Below are 22456 nucleotides of genomic sequence, written 5' to 3'. Positions count from 1 at the left end.
CAAATCATTCATGAGACCATACAAAACACGTCGCGTTCCAACTCTTATGTTCCTCTGTCCACCTTGGACAATAACAATCAATCTCTAGCTACTCCAACTCAGCTCGCATGATTCGAACAACGTAAAGTCTCAAACACTATATAACCATCTTGCAAGACATAAGGTCTGGTAATTGACCAACTAATCGTGAATTCAATCTCAGGAATCGTAAGACTATTCAAATTCATACATAAATCATATTCGATGAAATCAATGTAAATCCATTCCAAACAAATCAATCAACCATATTTCATTGATTCAAACAAGGATGATATCATAAATTAATAATCTTATTCCCAGTTTTAGCTCTGATACCAACTGTAACGTTCCCCACCTCTCATGGATTGGTGACTGGGAGAGCTCAACACATCCACCCCGTCTCTGCACCGCAAAGCGGAGGGATGATAAAGTTGAACTGCCCTAAACTCAACGTATTCACTAACGTAGTCATCCTAACAGTCAAAACTAGAACCCTTGGTTCATAGACTGACGCTTTTTCCCCCAACTAGTGCGAGGCACAACTGTCAATGTTTCCCCTAAGATCCGAGACTTACTTCTATGTTTCCTAACGTTACTAAATAATCACATGCTTGTGAAAAGTACCCGACTCATCGGGTCCACCCGTCCAAAGACATGATTCCATAAGGATACGAGTCTCCCACTTTCCACACGACACTCATGCTACAGACGGAAGGCGTGGTTGCCCTGCAAAATACGTAAATAACATATTGCAATCCATGAAAGCACGAATCGGTATACCTGGCACAAACCCATAGCGCGTATGCAACGTCGTACTCGAACAGATAGAGAGACATAGAGCGGTAGAGAGAGAAAAGAAGCCTGCAGGCGCACCTCCTAAAGTGGAGTGCCACGCCGGCACGCGAGAGAGAAGAGAGAAGAGGTGAGAAGAAGAACATAGACACTGGGTGCAATCTCCCCCCGTGCAAGAGTGACCATTTCCCTCTTGCACGTATTTGTTATATAGGATTCTTGAATGGTCAAATTGGTTACAAACTGGCCGGCCGGTCATAAATGGCCAAAGCTCATAAAAGAGCACTTGAATAATAAAATGTACATGATATACATATATATTCGCATAGGCCAAGCTGGGTCTAGTTTTTTCTACCTGTCAGCTGCAATAAATAATAAAATATCAATTCTATAACATACCTCTCCGTTGGAAAGCAACTGTCCTTAGTTGCGAAGATAAAAATCTGCAAACAATACTTCTCAAAAACAATGATTAGAAATCTGTATCAAATAGTAAAAAAAATCCATAAAATTAGACAACATTGCTTATGCCTGCCGTCATCCACATACTACCTATTCTAGTGTCCCATACCACTAGAATAAGCAGTATATGTCATACCCTGATGAATCAGGATATCATTGGTCACACTCATCATCAATCTCATAATGTCAAATCTCATCACATAAACAATACCATAATAATCACCAGATACCAAATCCCACTCAAATTCCAATTCCATAGTATAAGTCCAAATCCAAATCACTTTCATTATCTACCCGGGTAACAAAATCATACCAGTTACAGTGGTGGCCAGCCACTGCAGTATGATTTTGTAATCGGTGTTGCCTAAATCGGCGAATCTACACCAATAAGACGTGCTGCCTAAATGGGCGAATCTGCACTAATGCTGCCTAAATCGACGAATCTGCATTTGGTATAAGTTTAAAAAAATCATGAATCTGCAATTTATCAATGTGCTGCCTAAATCGGCGGATCTGCACCAAGATGAGTATGTACACACTGCCTAAATCGACGAATCTGTGTGCATGTGACCAATGGACTAAGCAAGGCATAAGAAGAAAATATTTGTTACCTATTTGACATCAAATTAGAGTATGTTCCAGTAGCAATGCATTTACAAACTGTGGCTCGATATCCCTGAGCACCCTAGCTCAAATGACGAGCTACATAGCTAATGAATAACCATGGCAATAAAATGTCATAATGTGCAAGTAGTAAGCCTTGACCATAACAGTGTTGGAGTATTGAGTTGACAAGAAAATGCTGTGCAGCCTACTGAAAGTTCATCTCAATGAAAATACAATTAGAAGCCATGACCTGAGCAATGTTTGAGTATTCAGCTTAAAACACAATGCAGAGAAATGAAATATGAAAAGAGGAATGACGTATTTGATGTACATACCACAAGGTTATATTGTATTTGAAAATATATACCATTGTTGGCATATTGGGAGAGGTACAAGTGCTGCAACTAGCAAACTTAGACCAAATTATAGCTAACAGATCCAAAATGTGGTAGTGTGGGGTTAATAATTAGTCATGAACTTGCAATTACAACTACATAAGGGATTAGTATACAATGAAACAAATGTGAGACAATTGAGCGGAAAGAAAATGTTTGCAGTTCTAAGGAAATAGCATAGATCAACTAGTGTCACTAACCAAAAATAAATAAAAGAGAAAAGTGTGAGTTGTTTCTTTAGAGTCCTAATTCTGTTTGGCCGCTCGTACGTGCATTCAAATTCATCTACACTAAATGTATGCATCACGATAGACTAGATAGTACTATATTTTGGGTCTAATCATCCTACTATATTTATTTATCTATTAATATGTTTTATGTCCGCGACAATCTAATTCAAGGATTCCTCCACACCAAAGAACTATGACACAATATACATTGAATTTGGTTCTAGAAAGCTTTTGTTATGGTCTTGATTAGCCTAGAGACATCTACTGAGATAAGAAGGGGTTTGTATGTGCATTTGCAAAATGCTTCAACATATAATGTTAGAAGAGCTTTATTGCCCGGTGGCATCATCCTATTGTCCTAAATATGTATGTACCATTCAAATTAAGCACTACAAAAATATCAAACAAAGGTGTAGAGAGAAATTTGAACATTGGATTGGTAAAGGGTCTGAGTGTCTGAGAGATTACAAATTAATTCATTGGTGGCTGAGAAGATTGCCCCCGGTGCCAATGATAGCCCTTGCATTTTATCAAAGGCCTCTAGAGCCGCAAAACTATGTCTATGATGGGTAAAGCTTGCAATAATGGAGCTCCATGAAACCACATCTCTCATTGGCAGGCTTTTAAAAACCTCAATTGCTTGTTGGGGTTCCCCACTTTTGGTAAACATGTCAACTAGGGTGTTGCCAATAACAACAATTACAACAACAAAAACAAGATCGGTCGCTTTAATTTGCTCATACAGGAGCTTGCAAGCTTTCAAAACACATGAGAACATATAGGCGGTGGCCTTAACAAGAGCTGGTTGTTGCATTCCATGATACAATTTCAAGGCTTCAGCCTTCTCTCCGGACCCATATTAATGAGCTGAGATAATGGAATCCCGTGACATGAGTGCACCCCAGGAAAGGGTATGCTTTCAAAGACAGCTTTAGCCTCAGGCAGACAATCAGCAGAAGAGAAGAACCAATTGAGCTGATCAACGAGAGCAGACTCTACATGATGAGAGCTTACCAAAAGAGCATGCACGCGTATGGTAGCAGCGACATCGTTTTTCTTGATGCATGTTCGCGAGAGATTGAAGATAGCCTCTCACGTCTTTCGCTTTCTCATACGTATTGTTGTTGTAGAAGGTTGCTTTTGGAAGATTTGGACCTATCGTTCAGCATCGTGATTCCCCCGCATAAGATCACTAATACCATCTCTATAAGCAGATAAAAGAATGGAACTTGCAGCAAGTGTGCAGGCGGATAGGCATGCAGTTCGGGAGTAAGAGACTGGCAGGATTGAAGGAAGTCATTGTTGGCGGGGATGTCTGCTTCGTCTGGCTCAAGTGTCAACTCGCACACTCGGTCTGCGAGAAGTCCACGGCCAGTGCACCATGGTGGATGTCCGGGTGGGCCACAGGATAGGTTGAGGGAGATTGGGAGCTGTGGGAATAAAGGCAGCATGACAATCATGCAACTGTTGAAAGACAAGCGAAACGCTCACTATACTGAGCTACAAATGGAAACGGGAAGGCCCGGTTGCCAAGAACAGCGTGGAGTTGGATGATGGAGTTCTTCTCCGCGACAGAGAAGCTGACGTACTTGATGCCAGGCCGCAAGAAGTGAGTGTACTGCAGTTGGCAACTCTTGCCACACCTCGCCAGACCAGCCTCCTTGGGCAGCGCTCGCCAACTACGATGCCCTTGCGTTTCATGTAGCTGCTGATGGGGTTGGTTCATCACAATAGGAAAGAGATGGATCATGACTGAAGAGAGACAGCGAGAGTTTTGTTCGGCTACATGGCAAGGTGCTGGCTGTTGACAACCTGTGTGTATGTGTGTGTGTGTGTGTGTGTGAGAGCATAGATGATGAGGGAGACAGCATGTTGCTGGGAGAGAGAGAGAGAGAGAGAGAGAGGTAGAAGCAGGGTGTCAAACGGAGGCATGCCTCAAGTGAGGGAGAGAAACCGGACGATAAGGATGGGTTGGCAGACGAGCACAGTCGCAAAGGAGTGGTTGGAGACTGCATGCGGCCACGTCCGAGTGATGAGAAGTGGGGCGGGGGATGAGAGGACCACTGCATGGGAGTGGTTGGTGAGATAGAGAGGGAATGAGAAGAGAGCGAGAGAAGAGCAGCTCCTATGATCAAGACTAGGTGCTAGCATGCATGATAAAGAGAGAAAAAGAGTGGCGACCCTTTTTGCTGCATGCAATGATAGCTTCTCCTTCATTAGTGTGCATGGCGGCTGTAGAGAGTTAGGGAGTTGGTTGAGTTAGGGAGTTGGTTGGTGGAGTGGTGGCCGCAGGTGTAGGTAGGTGATGGCTGCACGGTGGGTGCACCACTGAACGAGAGAGATAGATGCTAACTGCTTGGGCACTGGAGTCTGCATGGCTAGGAGTTGGTGAGTTTGGAAGTGGTCTCAACCAGCTTGCATGGAGAGTGGGTGGTAGCCTTGGTAAGAAAGAGAGAGTCCGTGGATTTGCTGCACCACAGATTTACGAGCGCCACTAATTGTTGCTGAGTGGGTTGACGCCATGCAGGCCCAAAGGTTGGCGGCAACTAAGCGAGAGAGAGAGAGAGAGAGAGAGAGAGAGAGAGAGAGAGAGAGAGAGAGAGAGAGAGAGAGAGAGAGAGAGAGAGAGAGAGAGAGAGAGAGAGAGAGAGAGAGAGAGAGAGAATCATGCAGTTTCTCAGCCGTTGAGCCTTGGGAGGTTGCGAGTGCCTGTGATTATATTGCAGCACTGATTTTAGTGAGAGAGAGGATGGTTGGCGGCTGGGGTAGTTGAAGACAAGAAAAGAGAGAGAGAAAGACGTGGTTGGCTATGAGTGTGCTGAACTGTAAGCCTTCTTGCACACTCTGTCGACAAAAAATAAATAAGTTTGCAAGCTCTGATTTTGGTGCAAAGATGCATAGCATGCAAATTGTTGTCGCCACACTCGAGGTGCTGTTGTAGGTTGAGGACAAAATCTCCCATTTCCAAGGTACTACTGCCGTAGGTGGACAAGGAAGGTTTTCCGAAATGTTGAACTCCTCCTTGAAACACTCATCTGTTGCCTCCAATCCACTATCACGCTGGTTTTTTTTTTTTTCAAGGTTCTGTTGTTCCCATGGTGGTGAAGCTCCGAGGTTACAACAGATGCCTATCTATTGGCTTCCAAAGAGGGATCTAGTGCAGAGAAGCCGCCAATAACTTATATACATGTATATATATTTGTATTATTATTATTATTATTATTTTTTAAATCACTAATTATCTAGCTGCATGGGCAACATAATAGGCAAATTATTTCTATTCCTTATGAAAATAGAGTTAAAGTTTATGTGCTTCTACCCTCGTATAGACTGAAATTCAAAACGTATCGCCATGTCATACAGCTATATGCACTCTAATTCAGAGAATATCATGATTCAAACTATCCTGTTGATTTGTATCGTTGTCCCTAATCACACTTTGATAAAGGATTCCCCTCACTAGTATCCAAAAATTTCAAAGATCTGCTAGAAATACATAGACCAAGAAGGAACGATACAATAAAATTCAATGAAACTAGTTAGAGCTGGATAGTTGCACTTAACTTTGGTACATAATTGCAAAGGTCTACGTTGCCAAAAAGCGAATCATGCACCTTGCTTGGATACCGAATTTTAGATTTCAGTGACTACTTGTTTCCCTCTTGCACATATTTGTTATAAATGGTCAAATTGGTTACAAACTGGCCGGCCGGTCATAAATGGCCAAAGCTCATAAAAGAGCACTTGAATAATAAAATGTACATGATATACATATATATTCGCATAGGCCAAGCTGGGTCTAGTCTTTTCTACCTGTCAGCTGTAATAAATAATAAAATATCAATTCTATAACAACTCACCCGTTACTCAAATTTTGATCCGTTAAATTTTATAGATCACTCGTTTCACATATAAAAATTAACGCGCATCATCAAACGCTTAAATCAACGTGAAAATAAGTGCCAAAATTGCATTGAAAATTTAGGCACGTTACAATGAAGAAGAGATGCAACTATTGTAAAGCTAATAATCATGCCATCAAGAGTTGCCCTAAGCTAAAGGCTAAAGAGGCAAAGAAAAAGGAGTCAAATGTAGCCACCATTGTAGAGGCTTCTACAAATGCAGATTTTGCAAATGTAGTTGTGCATGAAAACCATGATAGGTTTTGAAATAAACTTTTGTTATCTTTATGGCATATAAGTAATGGTTGTGCGTATTCTTTGTAATTCCAATGGAGGATGTAGTGATGAGAAATAAAAGGCCATAGCAAGGAGATTGTGAGAGGGGACATCAACCGAACAAATACATTGTTTCATTAGTTATTTGGGGGACACTATTCTAGATTAGTTTGCTAGTACACTATTCTAGATTAGTTTGCTAGTACTGGAATGCTCATGCTATTAGAAGCATAGAAAGATTATAATTTCATCATGTTGGACAAACATGAGATAATTTACGATTGCTTAATTAGTACAATACTCAGGAAAAATGTGAATGCTGAGAGGATAAATGTGTATCCCAGTGAGTAGGGCTTTGGAGCAAGGTTTTCTTCAATTTTTGCTCATATAGATAATTTAACTAAAAAAGCTCTCTCATAATTCCATTAATTATTGGAGCAAGCTTTTTTTTCTTTTGCCTGCATTGCTTATTTAACAAAAAAAGCTCGCTCAAAAGATTCTCTCTCTCTCTCTCTCTCTCTCTCTCACTCTCATTTTCCCCCCCTCTCTCTCTTTGGATCAACTTATCTTTTTGGGCACCTGAATCACCACTACTATTGTTGTTGTTTGCATAGCTTAGAGAGAGACGGGGGAGAGAGAGAATAAAGAGAGGTGGGGAGAGGGCTTGGAGGACTCTGTACACGTGTCCTTCAAACTTGCAATTTTAATAACATACTTGAACATTTGATGATGTTGTGGTTGGCTTCATTGGGGTCTCTTGAGGTGTAGTACTATTCAATGGTGTTGAGGGAGGTATATGTTGCGATGCACGTTGAACTCTCTCCTCCCTCTCCTTCACAACATTATTGTGTTGCAACTTAGGTAAGTGCTACTAGAATTGGAGCTGGTATAGAATGACAATTGTTGAAATTAAAAAACACTTGCGGTTATCGATTTTTTCATGGAATGCTTTTTCCTGGACAAAGCAATGATCCTGAAAGAAGATGTCACATGTTCAAAATGTCAACCAATGGGCCCGACTTAGGAGTTGAGCTAGTGAATAGAATGTGACGAGATGGAAATGGAAATCTACAAAAGAGTTGGGTTTGCTTTGATCATGTACGTAGGGTGGTAGGTTGGACAACCATTGTGAGTTTTTTCCCCTTCCTCTTGATAATATCATTTTTGATAACTAAAATATAAACGTTTTGGTAAATAGGATCCAAGAAATGCAAACCATAGCCATATGTGAAATGAAGGAAGAGGATACACATGCACAAATTATGTTATGGGACATGATAAATACAGTGATGCTAAACAACGGACATCACCCATCAGATTTTCAAGGATTTATGGCCGATGAAACTGGTGCAAATCACCCAGCAAATTTTCAAGGATTTATGGCTGATGAAGCTGGTGCAAATTGGAGAGCAATCCGCACAGTGTTTAATGGGGGTCCATACTATGTTATGGAAGGGAGAGAGCACTCGTGTTTATATCACTGGGAGCAAAGTCTACATATTCACACAAAACAATATGTGAGTAAGAATTTCCAAGATGTACACAAATGTCATATTCACACAAAACAATATGTGAGTAAAAATTTCCAAAATGAACACAAATGTCTATGTAAATCATGGCGATGCGCTAAAAGCAAAGAAGAGGCCTCATCCCAATATAGACTTATACATGCTTGGTGGGCATGGGGAAAAGTAATAGACGCAAATCTTCCACAGTTGGATGGACTGTTGGCTTAGCTGGTGGCATGTAAGATATCCTTGGTGGAGAAAACATTTTGTGGGGGTAAGTGCATTTGAAATTTAGATCACACTATGCATGTATTAATGTTATTTATTTTAATTCTTAGGAAGATGGATATATAACTAATTTGATTTTGTTTTTAGGAGAAGGAAGATATTTTATTCATCCCCACTACAAACTTTGTCGAAACAAAACACGTGAGCTGGTTGGTTGGAGAGGGGAATAAGGATATGCTAAACTTATATGATGCATGCGTGTCGGATCTAGCAAACTCATTGCTACAAAGCATGAAGATGCTAGCCTTTGTAGAGGGCCGGTATCACGGAGCAAGACCCTCAACAGAGAAATTGGCTCGTCGTGCGGAGCAAGGGAGAGCCCCCATTATAGCAACACTTGCCAGAGAGGTACAACAACAGGTAGGAGGGGCTCCTTTCTATCAACAACCAATAGTGCATGGTGACAATCTCACAATTTCTAGGAAGCGCAAACAAACTGCACATATTACACAAGAGAAGAAAATGCATCACACAGGCCAGAATATCTAACCCAAAATGTACCTAGAGGTCGCAAAAATATAAATGCTGCACAAGCGATATCCTCCCAACGGGTCCAAGGAAATGATGAGGGTATGGTGGCATAAGAGATGGAAATTCACAAGACAATGTGGGCAATTTGTCGCATCCCAAAGGGTAGTAGAGTGCAATGCCAAGGATGGTTAGGTGGACAGGCTGGAAAATGCAAAAAAAATATTACAAATACAAGAAATGGCAATGCAACACCTTCATTTTGGGGAATTCAAACTTGGGATAGTGGAAACAATACTTCAACATGAAGAGATTCAAAAGCCGAACTCATGTGATTTTGCAACAACAATGTGGATCACACGTGAGTATGGCAAAAAAAAAAAAAAAGATAGCATTGTATTGGTTTGTCAATCCCATAGCTGTTCAAATTGGTCCATCATTGTTTGTAAGTATTGTGGACTTTTTGGAATGTCTTTTCTCATTGGATTGCAAATTAGCGTAGGTCGTTGGTTTGTAATAGATTGCTAGCATCAAAGAATTGCACACTTCCTTTTCTTCTATCACTTTGATCTCCATGGCACAAAGCACCTAGGGTGGTTTTTGTCCTATTAGCTTGCCGACAATCTATGGGAGAGCAAATGAGGAAGGTTTGCTCCCTGAATGTGTCACTCTCTGAGGTAAGAATAAAAATAAATTATGTTTGCATTTTAGGTATCCTGAGTCTCAATATAGGACTATCCACGTGTACATCAAACCAAGCTGATCCACATGGCAGTCTCCCTCTCTCTCTCTCTCTCTCTCTCTCTCTCTCTCTCTCTCTTCAAAAAACCTCAAGATTTAGAGTAATTGCACTTTAAAATTTGAAATTGACTTTCAAAAATAAAATCTGGAGGTGAAAAAACCTATAAATTTTGGCCACACCGCCAACAAACCTATAAATCTTTGAGGGAGTAGGCTTTTGGTGAGGGGCGAGAAGGCTTTTGGCAGGTTAGATTTTTGTCCAGGTTTTTCCCATACAAGTTCTTTTCAAGCAGGCTTTAAACTTCCGCGCAGCAAACTCCAAAGAAGCAAGACTGCGTAAGGCTTCTCCTTTAGCTGGCTTGCTACGTTTGACAGACTTGCCTTCGCTACGTACGTGCAAACCAAGCCAAATAGAGACGCAACAAGTGTCTTGCTTCCTCTTTGCAGCAGCACAACAACAGGTACATCTCTCTCTCTCTCTCTCTCTCTCTCTCTCTCTCTCTCTCGTTGCTTGACATACAGCTGGAACTGGCTACTCAATTGCAGTCATGAAATTGGCAAGATTGTTGTGTTCTTTTGACATGCAATTTGAAGCGAGGGGGTTTGAGGTGTCATGTATGTGTATGGATCATGTATGTGTGATGCGTAATTGGCGTAACAGAAATCCTTTCTGGTGGATTGTTTGGCTTTGGTTATCTTGCTGATGCAAGAGACAATGTGTTAGATTACCACTTACGCTTGGTTTACCATAGAAATGACAAGACAAGGTGAAACAAGCTTTTTTTTGTATCAAGCAGTTGAACCTGTAGGTTCTCTCTCTGAAGTAAATTATGCATGTGTTGTTACTACTTTTGCTACTTCATCTATCTGAATAATTTGCTGACATCTATCTGGATTGGATGATGGCCATCTATGCAATGTTGAGGAAGACAGCTAGTAACATGAAGGCCTCGTAAGCCTACAAGCTAATATATTTTCTTTTGCTCGCCAGCGCAGGCCAGGTCCTGCATTTAATTCTGTTTAATTATTGAGTAGGGACTGATACCAGTACATTGATTGCAAACGCTTCGTGGGTGGAGTGGATATCTTGGTTCAGTTTTCTGGCTGAGTGAGGCTTGTCTGTTAGGGATAATGTACAAGTCGATACGCCTTTGTATTGGAGATGTGACATAATGCAGTTGCCTGTTTGTCGTGGTTTCTATTCCGACTGCATCTGTGTATAGTATTTTTGCACATAGTTTTTTGTATTTTGATGACTTTAATTATGTTCCATCAGTTGAAAAGCCTAGTTGCTTTTTCCAGGGCTTCTTATTGTTTTTCCATCTCATACCCTTGGGATGATGGAGCGGAAGCATGATCAGGAATGGAAGGACTTTAGAGAGGAACCAAATGATCTTGAGGAAGTGGATGACCTGGACTTGGAGATTGCAGCCCATTTATGGGGCACAATTGACAGGGAAGAAGAGTTTGCTACTGTAGAAGACGAGGAAAAGGAACGTCATGATGGTGAAGTTGACGACAAGCTTGCAGATGCTGCAGCGGATATGTTCTTGAGTGAGGAGTCACCTGTTTTCAGTTGTACTCCGTGTAGTGGCACCAGTGATAGGATGCAATTGCACCAGGGAAATTGAGTCCTATGCTCAAGCTTGTGCTCAGTGGGGAGTACGCAGTGCTCGATCATATGCAAGTATTTGAAAGTCTTGCACTCGCGAGTCACAAAGATGCACCGCTACACAAAATGAATGAGCAATGGCAGGAGGTGGTGCCTTTTTTTAGAGCCTCATTTCGCATTCAAGCAAAGCCTAAGGGTCAGCGCGACGGTCCTTATGATTATGGCACCGGCTTTGCGTTATCGAAAACCAAAGTTGCGAGTGCATTGCATCTTCGGTTCACGCAAGGGGGTGGCAGAATTTGCGCTTGGCGGGGGATGTATGGGGCGGTGACACAAGAGCTTTTTGAAAGCAACAAGCTCCCTCGATTCCATTTAAAAGAGTTGGGTGTTTGTATGAGTCGGCATGAACCGGAAATGATTGATCCCGTCACTCACAGTACATATGACTTGCAGCACTTCAATCGTGTGGATGTTGGGATTTGGGAGCTTGAGCTAAACTCTAAGAAGACAACAGAGTACTTTGAGTCTCCAAAAGGCCCTGTAATACTCAAGAAGTTTTCTCAAGTATTGATACCCATGAGTCTCACCATGGAAGTCGGGTACAAGTAGGTGGGTGAGGTGAACCAAGCTTGTGGGATGGTTCACTATGCGATGGTGCAGAAGATCAGAGATGAGCTAAATGCAGATCTTGCCAGTACCATGAGTAAAGACAAGCTGCAGACATGTTTGAACGAACGAATCAAGTTTTTTTACAGGGAATTGTAAGGTTATCGCCTCAGAAATGGAGACGGTGCTGAGAGGTCAAAGCCTAAGAGAGTTTTTCAAAAAAGATAAAAGAGCAGGTGCAAGGCAAGTGAAAGCTTGGTTCACAGAGTTGAAGAGGAGGATCATGAGCCTCATTTGTCACAAAAAAGATGGTGATGTTCTTCTTGGTGTTGGTAGAGTTGTCTAATGGAATGAGATGATGGTGGCACATATCATCTGGACCTTTCTCAGTTCATCCGGTGTAGCGTTGTTTTTGATTGATACCACTCTAGGCTGTTTCATTGGAGTACATGTTTCTCCGGCGAGCATTTCTGTATTTGCAGACAGAGTGTGGATGATTGTGCTGGATCACAATTTGGCTGCAATGTGGAAAATGCGGAATTTGGGAAAATGTATTTTGCTCATGTCCTCCGAGACATGATGCCTCAGGTGGTGGGACAAAACAGGGAAAAGGTGCTTTGTAGATTCATAGCATTCCATTTGGAGACAATTCTGTCATCTTTTCCTTGCAAAATGTGGAGTAATTTGTAGACTACATGGCTTTAGAAGACGGTGTGATATTTGTCGGAAGAGCCGTTGAAGCCAACACAGCGAGATTTAAAGGAGGATTTCAACAATGCAAGCAAGTTAGAGTGTGCAGAGACATTGACGACAAATGGATTCTGGGAGGGCATGTCTGCAAGGTGGAGCGCCGCAATTACTAAAGCTAGACCAGAGTGCATTGCAAAGTTGGGAGTAGAGGCTTTACTGGAAAAGTTGGGTGGCGGTTTCAGAAATTCGACGAGATGAAACATGCATGGGGCTAACTCCAGGGACTGCTGCTGCCTTCTTTTTGCTCACGCTGGCTGGCCACAGTGGCGACTTTGCAGGGGTGTAAATGGGTATGGTAGTATTTCCCACTTAAGAGCCTCATAGGTCCAATTTTAAGTTGCATTTTATGGAGCAGTTTTGAATCAATTTCACAAGTTTCTCTAAAATTTGGATACTTTCTTTGCTTTGGTGAGGATCCATGTGCCTTCCTTGTGAAAGAAATGTATTGTTTCTTGAGGTTTTTCTCTCATTGTTTTCAATAAAAAGAAAATCATTGCTCTAAATTTGTGCCTGCAATATTGTCTACAAAGCATTTAGTCATCATGGATTCTTGCAATCCATGACAAAGAGAATCAACATCCCAAACTCCATCAAGGGATTCCTCACCATGACTTAAATTGAGATCAGATATATTAAGGACTCTCTCATCTTCTTGATTGTTAATATACATGATCTTAGTGCTTTGTGTTGTGCTCAACTATGCTTAATCTTTTTAGTCCATTCTCCTCATAAAAAAAATTAAACCCAAGATTTCTTTCATATCAATGATTTTAGCAAATTTAAGATAGATAATGTGATGAATCTATGTAAGATTTCTTTCATATCAATGATTTTAGCAAATTTAAGATAGATAATGTGATGAATCTATGTAAGTGTAGCAACACATAAACTTGCAAATATAGCTCATAGACCATTGACACACACACACACCAATAGAGAGGAAAAAAGAAGACTTGGCATAATCAGAAGGTCAACTTTATGAAGCCAATCCTCTCTTTAAAAGGATCTTATGGATAAGTTTCTCCCACATAAGATACTTAGAATCAACTCACGTATATGCTACTAGCTTAACTCTTCTAGTATTAGAGAGATTGATTACTCTGTATCCCATAGCATAATGGTTGCCAAGAAGCTCTTTGAAGATGGTGCAATCGATCATATTATTAAAGCCTCAACTATGCATTGAGCCAAGGGACTTGTAGAGAATGAGATGATGATAAATTTTGATAGAGAATACATAATATATGATTAAGTAGTGTTATAACAATGCATGCTAGAGCTTCCATTAGTATGGAGAATTGAAAGGGGAATGGAAAGTAGAGGCAAAGGGCTCTTTAAAGAGCCTACATGCATGAAGGGTTGACCATCGACCAATTGAGCATGCTACCTGCACCACCCTTTTTTGGCTAAAACAAGGCTATTTGTGGGATGAAGTTAGTTGCTTGTAGAGCACTCCTTCACAAGGTTCCCATGTAAGCCAAGTTCTCAGATCTAGCTCCCCTTGGATCACTTGGTGAACTTGTTGCCCAAGTTTGTCCTTCAACCTCTATCTCACATTAGTTGGTTAACCTTGTAGCTTGTTTATTTGGTTGCATTTAAAACTTAAAATAATTTCTTTGTGGTTCTGTAAAATACACCAACATCTCCTAACAAGAAATATTGACAATGTACACTGTGGGCCAATGTGTGCAATGTGAGTATTTTTGCATCCATGTGTGACATAGGCCTAGTCCATGTGTGACATAGGTCTTATAGCTCAATTTCCAATCTTGCATGAGAATTCAATACTAGCTGCAAAATGGCGTGTGACCTTGAGCTTGAGGTTGGGATGTGAAGCTCTTCTCACACACACACACACACACACACACACACACACACACACACACACACAACCTAACTAGCTTGAGGTTGGGCTCCCTTGAAAGAAGTTGTGGGTGTAGCTGCGGCAGCAATTGCTACTGCTGCTGAGGTGGCCAGCTCTAGTCATTTTCCAAAATTGCAAGCTGAAGATAGGTGTGGTGTACAGTATTAATCTCCTCTTAAGTTGCTACCAATTCTTATCTGTGGTGATATGACAGATTGGCAGCAGCTTAGAAGTTTGACAAAAACTCTTCAAAGCAAAACTGAAGAGCTTAAGGGCACGCTCACATTAATGAGCAAGAACTTCCAAGATGATGAAAAACACGTGGTTTTTGTTGCTCGTATCCATGCAGAAAGTGCTAGTTTCCAAATAGGTATTCTCTTTTTTGCATTGACAATTCTATTCTTTTTTGTGCCATTTTTGAAAGATTGCTTATTACACTTCTAACTTTTAAGTCATAAATCAAACTTATGTCAATGGTAGGTACTGAACAATTACAAATGAAGCATGGTGTACAGGTTTTCCAGATACTGGACTGACTTTATAGTTTTTTTGGGTTTTGTATAGATCGTCTTCTGTTTCCATTCAATTGTAAGTATGTTTACATGATGTCAGAGTGAGATTAAAGTTACAAGACTCTATTAGTGGACTCTATTTACATGATGTCAAAGCGAGATTAAAGTTACAGGACTCTATTAGTGTTTCATTAGTACTACCTTTAAACCAGTTTGTTGTCTGCTAAGTTTAGTCTATTGGGTATGAGGTCTGAGAATCACGTGCCAGGCTATTATAAGTTGTTTCTTGGGAGCATTGTCTTTATGGGCTCTTCCATGGTGATAAAGCTAGGGTTGATTCTTTGTGAAATGAAATTTTATGCATGTGTGCAAGCGTACTTAGTGTGGAGGCTGTGTGTGTGTGTGTGTGTGTGTGTGAGAGAGAGAGAGAGAGAGAGAGAGAGAGAGAGAGAGAGATGCAACAACACCATCCAAGGTAGCATGATAATTTGTACGTGAACTCCTTACCTTCGGCAGCGTTTGGTTGCAACTCTCCAAGATAAGATAGGTATGGCAGTGGGCATATTTGAACTCCTCGCCTTCAACAGTGTTTGGTTGCAGCTCTCCAAGATAAGATAGGTATGGCGGTGGACTTATTTGTGAAAGGTACTTTCCTGTAGATGTTCTTGCATCATAATTGTGGAAGGATTCCAAATTCTCACATCCTGCAACTGCTATGGGTGTATGAGAATTGAGCTTGTGGTCGTCGGCATTGTAAGGGGAATTACTTGCGCATTCATGCCCATCAAGATGGTTGGTTTGCATGATCTCTTTCTTAAGCACCCTTGGCTTCTTCTCCTATAAAAAAGGGATAATGGCAAGCTACATCAATAGTGGAGAGAGAGAGAGAGAGAGAGAGAGAGAGAGAGAGAGAGAGCCCTCTACAGGTCCAATGTGTGTGAGAGAGAGGTCGGAGAGCAAGCAAGATGATGAGACGCAAGTGCCTCCTTGTCTGTGTGTGTGTGTGTGTGTGTGTGTGAGAGAGAGAGAGAGAGAGAGAGAGAGAGAGAGAGAGACATACATTGAAACATGAAATATGTTATGACATCACATAGATATGATTGCACTACATGCTCAAATTGTAATCTTCCAAGCTCCCATTTTTAGCACACACATAGAATAGCCTACCAAACTCGGACAATGGCCTTGTACATCCATGCAAGTGTAATGTCCTTCATTTGGTACAATGTCATATTCTTCCCTCGTGTTGTTGAATACCAATTGGCCCTCATCCACTAAACTCAAATGACTACCCACACTCAACATGCTAAAAAAAGTGACTGCAATTAGGGAAATTTCCTCTTGATGCTTTTTCTACCAACTCTGGTTGCTTAAATCCTCTATTAGCATTCTAAGAGTTTTTGTCTGATGCTTTTGAAAATCTCTACAGTTTTAGGGTGGTGGCACCTTTGGCACACTCGTGCCTTGCCCTGGCATCAACTTCAGGGATTGTGGGAGAGCAAAGGCAGCCAGGTTCACCTCTTCCATTGCCTCCCTAGGGTCATTCTTTACCGTCCTCTCTATCTTCAATTCCACCACTTGCTTTGAGTCCAACACATTCACTACAGCCATTACAAATGGGGAGTTTGCAAGCACAAACACCCAGTCCCAAAACAATAACATAGGTAGCAGCTTTTGCAAAACGCTCAACAATCACATCAACAGTAACCAAGAGGAGCTCCAACAAGTCATTGGCAAACAGCTCTACCAGGGCCTAAGCCTTCACTTGCATATAAACAATGTTCTATTTGCAGACAGATATAGTGACTTCTCAGCACTGTTAACATTCACAGCTTTTTTACCCCCAAAAGAATGTGTCGTATCTTGCTCTGGCCCAACAAGCCAAGAGGTCGTGATAGATGGTTTAGGGGATGCCCAAGCAGGTAAAAATGAATTTTGTGATTGCTTGGGTAAGCTTTTAACTTTTGCCTCTCCACTTGTCACAGCCATGGTTGCCATAGCCCTTGCTTCAAATGTCATGTTGAACCTGGATACATCAAACACGGCTTTGGAATAGCCTCTTTTCACGTAATTCTTTAGAGTGGATGGGTGAGCAACTATACAAGGGCCTTGGAAGGAACTGCCCACTCCGGAGGCACCAACCACCTCTTGCATCATAGGCAGAACAATTGGAGAATTGTGAAAATCTCTACCGTGCTGGGGTGGTAGCACCTTTGGCACACTCATGCCATCCCCTATCATCGACTTCAGGGATTGTGAAAGAGCAAAGACGGCCAAGTTCACCTCTTCCATTGCCTCCTTGAACTCATTCTTTGCCGTCCTCTCCATCTTCCATTCCACCACCTGCTTTGAGTCCAGCACACTCACAACAGCCTCCACAAATGGGGATTTTGCAAACACAACCCTCAGTTCCAAGACAGTAATATAGGTAGCAGCTTTTGCAAATCACTCAACAATCACATCACCATCAACCAAGAAGAAAATAGCCCACAGAGAGACCCTCTCTTTACATTTGTTGAAAACAGTTGAGAGCTTCTTGATCATTCCCATGTTGGCCATTGTGCAATCAATGCATTCCAAGCTACTGCATCCTCAACATGAAGCTCATCAAGAATTTGTTGTGCTTTCAAAAGAACACCACATTTGCCCCATATTTGGCATACATGTTGACTAAAGCATTGCCAAGCACAATGTCTTTTTCCAATCTCATCATGAATTTGCTGGCCCAATTCAACGACTTGCATAATGCTACAAGCCTTCAAAATGCAAGCATAGCCCTTACTTTCATCCCTGACAGTGGTTGCCCTCTTGGGCTATCACGCTCACATGGTATCATTTTCTAGATATTGTTGCCCTTCCCTACTAATGATGCAAAATTTGCAAGCCTTTGTTGCCCTTTGTTGCTCCTCGTGATGGTGCCTGCACGGATGACATAATTCTTGAATATTTTGAAGATTTTGTTGGTGCCCTCAAGGACAAAATTGAGGCAAATCCTAAAGCAACAAATGACTCTCTTCCGGATGGGGGTTTAGTTGGAGCCCATCTCCTCACTCTAGCCCTTGTTGATGCTTTTGTCATTAAAGAAACCCCTTTACATGTTGTTGCTTCCAAGGAAGCCTTTACCAGAGATGTATTCCCTTTGATGCCCATCATGACTTTGATGGATGTCAAACAATATGGTTTGTGGATATATATGGCCAAGGCTGTATATTCTCTCATCTATTTTCTCTTGAAGTCCATACAATGTTTTTGGTCAATGCAATGCCTAAAGCCATTCAAGCCTTCCACAACCCCTAATCCTACCCAAATTAAACTTGCAGCACTTTTTGTTGCTGATCAACCACTAGGCAGCTTCATCACACATTTGCCTCATGATGTTGCTTCTTTCAATGGCAATGTTCAATCCACTCAAGACACACTTGATGGGCCCAATAATGATGTGGACAAGCCATGCGCAGACGTTGAAGCCAAAAAGGCAACCAAAGCAGCTAAATTTTTTTAGGATGGCAACCTCCATGCTGAGCAACCTGATCCTACTATAGACAGAGCAGATGATCTTTCCATCAAGCCCTTCACTTTTGTTACTGAGGAGTCAAGCCCAGACCATATTGTTGCTCATGCACAACAAGGATATGTTGCTTTCCTTAGGCTCAAATCTCCTGCAGTCAATCCCATACAAGCTAGCATTTTGTGGGTGAATGCAACCCCTGCCCATGATGATAATGCAGCCAGCAGCCCAACACCTACTCTACATGCAATAGATGCTACCCCTACGTACATATTGGCACCATGTATTGCTATTTTTTGTTCTGCAGCAGACAAGCATAATGCTCATTTAAAAATCAAGTGGCCTCACAATTCTAGGACAAAGGAGACTACCAATCAATCAATTGTCGCAATGCAGTGCAAGCAGGCGCATTCCCTACGCAACCAAGATACACTAGCCCTTTCAAAGGGGCTTTCTACTGGCAAAGATCTCTGTTTATGTAGCGGAACCCACATTCTTGCCCACTTGTGATCCTCTAATGGTTGTTCTTCTGCTAACCCTATTGAATGTTGCAGACAATTTCCACCTCAATGATGTAGACAATTTGTGTAAACTGCCAATTCAATATAGCTTCAATATAAATATATCCCAATTTGGCCAAACTTTTTAAGTTTTTTGTCAAGAATTTGTTGCATACGAGATAATAAAATCATGTTCTTTTAGTTATACAAGCATTTTCACGCTTGGCGTATCTATATAGCAACTTAAACTTGTCATCAACCATCAAGCTTCTTGCAAAATGTTGACAATGTAAGAGGTGAGGGCTCTCTCTCCACTCTAAATTTGACTAACCTATTGGAATTGTCTGATGGGTTTATTGTATACTGGTTTTACATGTTGTGGGGTGCTAGACTATCTTGGTTATACTAAGATATATTTAGTTTACTTTTGTTTTGCCTCTAACAACTGTCTTTTCCCTAAAGCTTGAACGCTATTAGAAATCATGACTAGCTATTTGAAGACTATCGATCATCAAGACTTGGTGGTGGATTTTTATTTGTTGATGTTGATGTTGGCTTTTTCTTTGCTGATGTTGATTAGGCTATTGCCAAAAAAATTAGCATAGATGATTGCATCTGGAAAGAGGTATGTCAAATGCCAAGATAGATGATAGGCCACGTTCACCATTAGCACCATGAGTCATAAAAGCACCTTTTGGTTTCCTGTTGTTTTTGTGCATCTTTTGTAAAGTTCACGTCTTTGAGTCTTCTTCTTTAAGTTTTTCTTGCCTTTCCTAAAGTGGACCCTTGCTTTGCATCTGATGAAAATTGCCTATTATACATGATTGAAAAACTAGACCAACAAATCAATAGAAAATGACACAGGTTTTACCCAAAGGACGAGGATGAGGTGTTGCCACTAAGTGCTTGTCACAAACAATTTCCTTTGCATACACGTATAACAAGTGAAAATAGAGATTTGGTGATTGCTTTTTGGAAATCCGAGACGAGAGTTTCTCCTAACAAAAAGAGCACAGGATTGAGGCAAAATGTGTCATTAGACATCCATACATATTTTAGATGACTCACAGGTAATATCTACCTTGCAACACAATCCTTGGTTGCACTCACATTTGGTTGTACAGTACCAAATTGGTAGTTTTTTGCCAACAATCTAGGCAACAATGATTGTAGGTATCAATTTCCAGCTCCAAAGTACCATGCTACAAATTCCAAATTCCATAGTACCAATTCCCAAATCCATAGTATCATTTTAGGTACCAAATCCTACTTCAGCATGACCAAATAAGATGCATAATCCTTCTTTATCTAGGAAATCTCAGCTGTTATGCAGTATACAGAAAAGTACCCAATTTGGTACTCTTCTAGTGCTAGGCAGGGCACTTCAGTTGTGTGCATAGTAACTTAGGGTCTCCACAATGTGAATATGATACTTTTAGGCTCTTCTCTCATATGGAGGTGTAGTACCAAATTGGAATGTGGAAATAATTTTGGTGCTTATACGTGCAAAGGACCAAACTAGATGCACAACAGCAATTTTGGAACCACTTTGGTACTATGTAAAATGCAGAAAAGTTTACTGTTAGGTACTATGTATTCAGCTTGGAATTATTCATGCATAAAAGTGTACCCAAATTTGATTCACAACATGTAGTTGGGTATTAGGCAGGGTGTTTGTAGTGCCTGCATAGAACCTTAGGGATCCAAACTCTCAATTTGGTACTTATGGGCATCTCTTTACACTTGGTAGTATAACTACTAATTGAGTATTGATAACAAGTTTGGTGCTTTTAGTACCAAATAGGATGCATAGTACAAGGTTTGGCTTTTTTTTCACCCAAAAAAAGATCTAGATTGGTACTACAGATCAGTTGCTACTATGTAGTTCACAGAAAAGTACCGAGCTAGGTACTATGAATCATTTTGGTACTATGCAAGGTGCAACGCTCCTTTGAGGATCCATAGCACCAAATTTTGCTCTTTTCTACACCCAAAGAAAGATCCATTTTGGCACTATACCTTTTACTGTATATCTAGTTTGGTACTATAGGTACAATTGGTACAGGTACTATAGATCTAGTTTGGTACTCAATTAGCTATAGATCTAGTTTGTTACTATAGATATCAATTTGGTTCTTTACTGTGGGTAGTGTAGTGCAAAATTGGGCTCTAATAGCAGAGCTATTGCTTTTAGAGTACTTGCATAGGGTATATAGAGCCATATTTGTTGCTTTTCGGTACTTTGCATGGTACTATGGTATGAGTACTGTCAACACAGTACCAAATTTGGTGGTTTACAGTACCAAATTGGTGGTTTAGAGCGCCAAATTTGGTATTATAAATTGCTCCATATGGTGCTTGCTTCCTTTTGATAATATTTTGAGCTCTAACGTGGATTGTTTTTGTTTACAAGTGGATCTCTACAGAAGATTCAAGAGCATATATCCTCTGGTGGAGTTGTCACTTAGGTCCTTTGAGACACTCAGGCCTTTTTTTGTTTGAAAATTGAAAGAGCGCTGCACTTGCTATTGTTTCTACCATATCCAAATGCTATACTTCAAAGATGCTTTCAATCAAATGCACCAGAACAAGTTTGGGCATCACGCAAAAGAACATCCATGTACATGCAACATTTGTAATAGAGAAAGTGACGGAGGTTAGTGTTCACCAAACCAAGTAGTTTTTCAGCACATAAGTAGCTTGTTGGATTCCATATTGTATCCTCGCCCTAAGGATCAAGAATATCATGCAAAGAGATGCTTACTTGGAGAGTGCCCCACATGTGGTGTAAGGAAGTTGGCATTTTGTCTAGACAAGATTGCAATAGATAGCAAGGCGCTGATCGTTAAGATATTTAAGGACACGGGCATTGGACAAGTTGATGCCAAAGGAAATGAGAAGAAGAGAAAGGACTTGGTTGTGGAAAGGATGCAAAGTGCAACTTTCATTCATCTCTTTTCAGATCATTTGAAAAGATTTATCAAGCACAACTTTGTGTTTAAGTGGCAGGCCCAACAGTTTAAAGACTACTCGTGTAAGTTTCCAAGCAATGTTGTGGTTTCTATTGTTGATTTTGCAGAGATCTAAAGTGAAAAATGAGATCCAGCCCATGCATTGGTGGTCAACACAGGTAACAATATTGGTGCACATCTCTTATATCAAAAATTCAGTAGGAGATGTTGAGAAGACTCTACATTTTTACATATCAGATGATAAGCTCCATGACACGCTATTTGTTCAGCATTGTTTCATGCTGCATGACAACTGGTTGAAACAGCAAGGAAAATGTTTGTGTTATCACTGGGTATGGTCAGATGGTGCCACTTCAGAGTTCAAGGCACAACGATCGTACTATTTTGTAAGCAAGTATTATCAGATGACAGGATTTCATATGATGCATAATTTCTCTGCTTTTGGA

The 22456-nt window shown here is 40.9% G+C and overlaps 2 protein-coding genes and 1 pseudogene across 2 annotated transcripts; all 3 read left to right on the top strand.

Annotated features, from left to right (window-relative positions):
• Positions 1-3814: 3814 nt before the first annotated feature.
• Positions 3815-4208, top strand: LOC147420791 (uncharacterized; annotated as a pseudogene).
• A 5704-nt stretch (positions 4209-9912) lies between these two features.
• Positions 9913-13108, top strand: LOC147420790 (uncharacterized). Its single transcript, XM_086504286.1, has 2 exons — positions 9913-10147; positions 10989-13108. The coding sequence occupies exon 2, from the start codon at positions 11323-11325 to the stop codon at positions 11905-11907; it is 585 nt and encodes a 194-aa protein (XP_086360412.1). The 5' UTR covers positions 9913-10147; positions 10989-11322; the 3' UTR covers positions 11908-13108.
• A 1401-nt stretch (positions 13109-14509) lies between these two features.
• On the top strand, positions 14510-15872 carry LOC147420789 (uncharacterized). Its single transcript, XM_086505138.1, has 2 exons — positions 14510-14888; positions 14999-15872. Exons 1-2 carry the CDS (start codon positions 14726-14728, stop codon positions 15052-15054), a joined length of 219 nt encoding a protein of 72 aa, XP_086361264.1. The 5' UTR covers positions 14510-14725; the 3' UTR covers positions 15055-15872.
• Positions 15873-22456: the final 6584 nt, after the last annotated feature.

The sequence above is a fragment of the Adiantum capillus-veneris genome, chromosome 28 (genome assembly GCF_014529385.1).
Source record: "Adiantum capillus-veneris isolate H3 chromosome 28, ASM1452938v2, whole genome shotgun sequence".
Lineage (NCBI taxonomy): Eukaryota > Viridiplantae > Streptophyta > Polypodiopsida > Polypodiales > Pteridaceae > Adiantum > Adiantum capillus-veneris.
Note: the sequence above shows the minus strand (reverse complement) of the source record. Positions and strands in the feature narration are given on the sequence as shown.